The following is a 7,622-nucleotide window of genomic DNA, read 5'->3' on the forward strand; positions in this document are numbered from 1 at the left end:
CTTCCAACCCACACCAGTCTATGATTCCCTCAGCGATACAGAGCTACAAAGAATGTATTTTTATACTGTTCAAAAGGTGAAGGTTGTCCTTTGTGAATCAACTCTCAAAAAACAGATTCCTGTTGTTTCTGAGACACCCTCTATACTACAGGATTGTAAAGCATTTGAACAACTAACCTCTTCAGCTGCTCCGACAGTACACAGCACCAAAACAGTGGTACAGACGGCGGGCAGAATCACCTGCCACGAGCCCAACTGCATATTCAACAAAAGCACAGGACATAAAAGCCCACGAAAGCTCCAGAGCCTGAATTTTGGGAACACCCCACTAGTGATGCCTCTCATGCAGGGCATGTGTGAGTGAGCAGCGCTACCCCAGCTGGGTTTTGCTGCTCATGGAGGAGTCTGGGAGCTGCAGCGGCTTTAAACGGACATCAGCATCCCTCCGCTCCCCAGCGCCTGTTCCTGCAAGGCAGGACAGCCCCAGGGCTGGGCTGTGTCCCAGGAGCGCTAAGGGGGTGAAGGCAGGAGCGTGCACCCCAGCCCGGCTGCCCTCCAGCCCACGGGGTTCAGCATCTGCATCCGTGGCTGCTGCCTTACCCGTTGGCCATGAACAAACTGGTTTGAGAAGGTCAAGTGGCACGTCGTCACTTTGCTACAGGTTTATTTCCGTGTGAATTAATGAAACGGTACACACAATTCCAGGAAAACAAAAAATCTTTTATAGGCCCATAATCCTTCTTTCACAGTACAACGCAACAGTAAAGGATTTAGTCAGTGTAAACAGAAGGTCCAATAGTGATCATCAGCTATCACAGATCAGCTGCACAAACACCACAACTACGGAGTTAATGCCATTGCCACACAAATCGACAGTACTAGTACAAATCATAACTTTACCTACAATGCTTTTTCATGTGCAAAACCCATGAAAATTCAATTTACAGAAGGGCACCTTCTCTAAATCTTTGTGGAAGCTGTAAACTGCCTCCTCGGGGCTGTCTTATCTATTTGGCAAAAGGTCTCAGGGCCTGATTCTCTAAGGTACCCTTAACTTCATCTGCAGGACACATGCCATCAGGGCTCTGCATCTGAAAACCAGGCACTCGTGTATTCCCTGCCACAGCAGGACAAAGAAAACAATCACCTGAGGATGGAGTCATTTATTAAATCACTCCTGAATTTCAGCTTAGATTCATTCATTCACCAAGACTATTCAAAACAGTCCTGATTATATTATGTATGGATCATAAGAATTCACAGGTAAGCCATGAAATCATCATTTGTTAGGGTTTGTTTACTTTAATGTGCTAACTGAGCCATCACTGGCGTCAAAAGCCGAGGCTTAGGGTAACGTGTGGGCGAGCTTACAGAGAGTGGATAAATTACTGAAGTCGAAGGGTCAGAGAAAGAGGAATGCTACCAGGGCTGCGGTGAAATGTTACGTTACGGCCCTCTCGAAGAGCTCGGCTCCAAATCTGCACCTCACCTGGGGACTGCCTGGGAGGGAGCCCTGTGCGCACGGGGCCTGGCGATGGGACCACGGGCTTTCGCGGGAAGCAGAACCGTTCTGCCCCTCCAGCTGCACCAACGCCAGCTTTGTAAATTGAATTTCATAGTCAGATTAGACAGGAAAAAACAAGCGGTAGTTATTTATCATACCTCTTCAAAAAGCCAGAACAAACAAAAAACAGGATGTAGAAGTGATGCAGTAAACCTAAAGTCAACAGGTACCTATGGGTTTTTTTCTCTTTTTCTTTTTTTTTTTTTAAACACATGAAGTTAAGTTACAGACATCATATAAAACACACACTTTATGGAATTCCTGCATAGCAGGAAACAAAGAGGCTAGCGCTAATCCAACAGCTATGTTAACAGCGAGACTGCCATTCACTGGTGCGAGGAAGATGCCCTATCTAAATATAAACAGAGCGTACTCCCCCTTCTAGAGGAGTCCTATGGCAACACACATTTTGTTCAGAAGGAAAAAGAAAGCATTTTCTTGGGGATAAACTGCCAAAATAATTAGTTCCACATCCATAAATTTAAGGCAATGTTACTTAGACCTGAGAAAATGAAAAACAATTAAAAAGTGTAAATTTATTTTCTCAACGATACATATACACTCGAAATTTCAGTATTTCTTGTCTCCTCCAACCCTCAGGTGGAGCTGGGGAAAACAGTTTCGTGGGGACACTGCTCTGAGGTCTCAGGGTCAGATCCTGAGAGGTGCAGAGTTTGTTCCAAGGGAAGCTAATGGGAGCTGTGAGCGCTCAGACTCACCTGGCTCTTTTTCTTTTTAAACACTTCTGTTTGAGCCCTCTGGAGAGGGTGATCTCCAGAGCGGGCCTATAGTGCACCAGTAACCCTGAAAGGTTTTTACGGCAAAACTGCAGCTAAAATAGACAATAAAATTACGTACAGTAAATTTCTGTGATTCCCCCTTTTCAGGAGAAAAAAAGAAGGATGTCAGGGTTAACAATTTCACTGCACCTTTAGCCATTCTCGTAACTACGGAGTAAATCCTTTAACACTAGTGTGAAATCGCAAATTGTTCTGTGCTCTTCCTTGGAAAATAAAAATTAAGATTTAAAAAAATACCAAAGAAACAAAACAAAACAAAAAAAAAAGATCAACTCGCAAAACATTTCTCGTTAAATGGGATGAGAGACGAGCGAGCGCGGGTGAGGGTTACAGACACTCCGCATGCCAAGGAGTTCTTAAACAAAGTGCAATGATTTTTGACTATACAGGAGGATGGACGGACAACTCCCCTTCAGTACCACCTGGAGAGATGCTCCATACCTCTGGAGAGGTCCGGAGGTACCGTGTCGATCTGCAGCCGTAAAGCTTGTGTGCGAGGCTGGCCGGGCTCCGGGGCCTCGCGTGCAATCGCAGTAGCTCTGCACGTCCCAGCTACATCCATGACTGCAGGAGAAGGGATTCACTCGCGCAACGAGACGGTCACTTCCCAAATGTGAAATTCAGTTGCCAATTGAGGATTTGATGGCTGGTTCTAGAAAGCTGCTTGAGCCACAACTGAAAGATGGACTCAGCCCTAAAAATCTGCCCACGCCCGGTGTAGTTTCTGTGGGATCACCTCCTTCTCCTACGCATGACTACAGACACAAACCACCCTCCCTCCTGACGCCCGCAGTCCTCGCTACCAGCTTTGGCCGGTGCCTGCCGTTCGCTCGCTAAAGCAGGGCTTGGGCACTAAAAAGCAGAGTCTCCAGGTCCCAGCTCAGGTTCCCACAAAGTGAACGAGTTTATCACCGGCTGCTGCCCGGCGGGAGGACCTGTGGGCAGATTTTTTGCTGGTATTTCAAACGTGTCTATCCAAAGATCAGAGATCAAAAAAAAAAACCCCAAAACAATCCTCATCTGAATCAAAAGCGATTTCCACTGCTCGCCAGCACCTCCCTACCCTCCTCTCCCCGGCTCAAAGGATGAACAGGGAGTCAGCTCCTTTACTTACCCTGCTGGGAACTGAACCCTTCGTCGAATCACACATTAAAGAAGCTCACTGTGTGCAAAAGACTCTTACGCTAAAACAGTTCCACCCTACACAGTGCAGTCAACACAGTTTTTAACTTAAATTTGCAGCTTGTTCTTTACAAGTGCTTGGCAGAGAATATTTATATTCTTCTGACACCATATAAATAATATTTATACAGCTTAGACATTTTCAGACATGCATTAGACTTTAGGTAGTACATATTTCTTGATCATATATGCAAATATTACTGTCAATTAAACTGAGCAACCTTATGCTGGACCATGTCTTGCGTTATCCAGGACGTTTGACGGTGGCTCCGAATCGTCCATGGGAAGGACCAGGCGCGTTCCCCGGATTACGAGTTCATGGTCCCCAAAAGCGAGCTCCCGATCGAGAGCGTCTTCAGAGCTGTTTCCCACGAACCGCCGCGACGTACCGCTGGATGCAACAGAGTCGGTGTTGACGGTGGAATCCCCGTAGGTCAGACTGATGTCCCCGTCGTTCAGAATGAGGTCAGAGTCATCGTCCTTCAGCTGCTCTTGATTCTGTGCAACAAACAGGAGGAAAGTGCTGTTTAACTCCTCTTGTTCTTGCAACGGCACAGCAGCGGTGAGCGAGCAGGTGAAGGCACCGAATCGCAGGCTCTCCTGCAGCATGACCATAACCAGCTCTGCCACACACGCATCTCTGAGCACAGGAGACTCGCACAAGGCTCTAATTTCTCTGCAGGTTGCCTAAGAGAGCGCTCGGCTCTTCTTTCTGATGCCACAGCCAGATACACGGGAATGCAGTTCTGAGTGGCTGACAGGACCAAAGCATGACCATGGGAATCACATCGCCAACCCATCAGAGCCATTCCTGTTTTGTGCAGGGAACTTGATGCTGGTGCCTTGCGGGCAGGACAAGAACACTCCAGCCACAGAGAGCTGCCGCTGCCCGGGGCTCCTGGGCATGGCAATGCTCTGAGTGCCAAGGCCCTGCCGGAGAGCCGGGCCGGCACCAGCCACCTGCAGAGCCACGGAAGCCCAAGCCTGACCAGCAGCAAAAAGAGCGTGGGTGCACACAGGCTCTGCAGCAATGGTGGAAGAGGTCGCTGCCTACAGGCTCTCCGAAGCTCCTTGTCATCTCCCTGCCCCTCTGTGCTGCTCAGACAAGGGCTCTTCACCATTGCAGGAGAATATCAGCCCCGGTTCAGATGCTGGTAACTTTTTCATGTGAGAGAGATGCAGCTGAAGGGGCTGCAGGAATGGCTCAGCTTGAATGCTGGAAGAAAACAGGAGTTAGGGAAATTGTGTACCCTCCCAGGGCCTGGGGAAGGACAGCTGTAACAGCTTCAGTGAGTCAGCCACTGAGGAACCACCATGTTCCTCATCCACCACGAATCATTCCATGAACAAACAGTAGCTGGAAAAGCAAAATGCTCAGGGGAATTAGCACATCCATCAGTCCCAGTATCTGATCTCCCCCCAGGCTCCCAGCTAGATGCTGCAGAGCAGCATCCAAGTTACACAGAAGCATAAACACACCAAACTCCCTCAACATCAGGAGAGGAAGGAGAGCGATGGACTCACCTCATACGCCTGCGGACTCGTCAGGCACCGGGCAATAGGCCCGCAGCACCCCGGGAGCGTGGTCGTCAGTGGAGGACCGCTATGTGTCAGCAAAGGCTTTAGATAGCTACGGAGAGGGTTAAGGAAGAAAGAGTAACCAGGCGATGTTGGTAAGTCGAGGGATGGGATGCAGAGGCAGCACTGAGGGACTCACACAGGAAGGAAAGAAACACAAGTCCCTGGAAGCACAAAAATTATAGGGATAAGCAATGGGAATGCAACCAAACACAGCAGGACATGAGCAGACCAGGGCACAGCCCCAGTAAGAAAAGGCTTCACAGCATCCCTTGTCCCACCATCCTCAGCCTGGCAAATTGCTCCTCCACTAATTAATGGGAAAGCATTTGCAAGGGAGGCGTGGCACAGATCTAGCAAAAGGGCTACAAAGGAGAGCACCCCCTGCCCTTCCTGCCTGCCTGCCACAGGGATTGAGGACCCCCATGGGCTTCCAGCCTTGGAGAGCCCAGCTTTGAACTGAGCTACCGCTGCATCCCCAGCTAATGGCAGGTGGGAACGGTCATTCCTTGCAGCCACAGACACAAGGAGGCGCAAATCAAAAATCAGCAGTGTGATGGAAAGCAAACGCTGGCTCCTCTGCCAAGCGGGGAGTGAGTCATGCTCCGAGTCAACGCAGTAGCTCGGGCAGACAGGATTTGGCATGGCACGTGCCAGCCACCCTTCAAGGATACTTGTGATCGAAGTTGTACCACATGCGGAAAAGCCAGGCGCTTTCTGCCTTCGTACTCCTCCTCTCGCTCTCCGGGACGCCCTGCGGGAGAGTAAAACATTAAACAGGGCAGGACAACATGTCACGACCCGGAGCAGGAGCCCCCACAGGGCACCGGGTTATCCCCGGTGGAACACAGGAAGACACACACCTTCCCAGAACCTCTTCAGAAGAAACCTTTGGGTTGTAGGGAGTATAAGAACATTCACATCATGACAGGCTGAGGTGCTTCCAGCATTCAGCAGTCTACAACAGCCTTAGGGAGGTGGTATCAAGGCACAGAGTGACCACTTTTCTGCTAAGCCTTCCAGTTTCTGGCCCCAAGGTTTAAAGTACCTCGGAGCCAGCGGTCACATCCAGACATCACATTTAATAGTGACTGACAGGTCCAGCCTCCCATCAACTCTCGCCTGAGATTTCTGTATGCAAATAATCATGTGTTCTGGGGACTCTTGGCTTCCTTTTAGCCGGCAAAAAAATAGAAAACTGTTTGGAGAGGCCTATGAATACAATTACATATTTCACAGAAATTTGGCTTTCAGATTTATGGCTCTGGGCTGCCTTTAGCATTTGACACTTTCTCTCCATGAGGTGAACAGCCCAATAAATGGCTCTGAATAAAATGAACCTCCAAGGTGCAGAACCCCCACTGAAACCAAGTAGAGCCACAGCTACAGCATGACCGGGCTGCAGATGCACAAGGAAGACAGCTCTGGGCTCCCAGGCAGGAAACCTCCCGATGCCACAGGGCTCCAGCATTTACCTCAGCGCGGTCAGCAGTTCCTGGGCTGCCACATAACTGCCACAGGAACGTGGGGGCAAAAGAGAGGTCAAGGGTACCCATGGGTAAAAGCGGGGCAGAAAATGATACATAAATAGAGTCAGTAAATGGTGTTTCTGTACTGCCCTGGACACTGGGATGAGGCAGAGGGCCAGCAAGGGAGAGAACGAATCTATTGCTGCAGTGATGTGCACTGACTCAACAGTCCAATGTTACTTCTATACCCTTCTTTCCAACTGAACAAAAGCAAGGCTCATTGTAAAGGCAGAGAGCACAGCTGGCAGGGAGCAGAGCACAGATGGGCATTCACAGGGTCTTGATATAACCCCTGCACCGACGGGCGCAGCGCAAATCCCTCTACAGAGGCCGCCCGGCGATGCCGCACTCACCACGTTCTCCTGATCCGCGTCCACACCAACTCTGTGGAGGAGAAAACAAGCATGGGGTTAGCACAAGCAATGCCAGACGGGTACGTGCCGCAGTCCAGGGGGGAAGGACGCAATCTTCTTCCTGTCAATTAAAACCGAGCACCTTAACGTAGGAGTGGGATGGGGGGGAGAACGTGCTGTGCCCGCAGATCCCCACGCACGCTGCACTCACCGGATATTCAGGCAGGACAGCATGGCCGTGGTGCCCCCGCCGAAAACCCACACCGTGAAGAAGACGATGAGAAGCGTCGTGCTGAACATCATCTGCCGGGCGTACGTGGCCGTGTCTCGGATGGCCAAGGCGAACGCCATGGCTCCTCGCAGCCCTGCAGGGAAGGGACAGCGGGGGAGCTGCATTAGCCCAGAGCATGGCCGGCCACCCCCCGGCAGGCCTCCCCACCTGGGGTTTGCATCACTACCCCACGCTGGTCCTGTCCCTGCCAAGGAGACCGCAGCGCTTTAACAGCGACCAGGTTAAGCACACGCTGTGAAAGCTTCATACCAGCCACTGTGAAGAAAATTAACTCTGTCCTGACTAAAACCAGCACATGGGGTTATCACAACTCTTTCACAGCCA

The 7,622-nt window shown here is 50.3% G+C and overlaps 1 protein-coding gene across 1 annotated transcript in view; it reads right to left on the bottom strand.

Moving 5' to 3' along the window:
- Positions 1–3,584: 3,584 nt before the first annotated feature.
- SLC9A6 (solute carrier family 9, subfamily A (NHE6, cation proton antiporter 6), member 6) overlaps positions 3,585–7,622 on the bottom strand; it is a gene marked incomplete at its 5' end in the record, with an annotated part of 18,407 nt that continues 14,369 nt past the window's right edge. Inside the window, 5 exons of the mRNA XM_010159563.1 lie at positions 3,585–4,044; positions 5,071–5,176; positions 5,799–5,878; positions 7,007–7,037; positions 7,218–7,371. Coding sequence (XP_010157865.1) covers positions 3,769–4,044; positions 5,071–5,176; positions 5,799–5,878; positions 7,007–7,037; positions 7,218–7,371 — 647 coding nt within the window. The remainder of the gene's footprint in view (positions 4,045–5,070; positions 5,177–5,798; positions 5,879–7,006; positions 7,038–7,217; positions 7,372–7,622) is intronic.

The sequence above is a fragment of the Eurypyga helias genome, unplaced genomic scaffold, assembly GCF_000690775.1.
Source record: "Eurypyga helias isolate BGI_N326 unplaced genomic scaffold, ASM69077v1 scaffold3329, whole genome shotgun sequence".
NCBI classification, from domain to species: Eukaryota; Metazoa; Chordata; class Aves; order Eurypygiformes; family Eurypygidae; genus Eurypyga; species Eurypyga helias.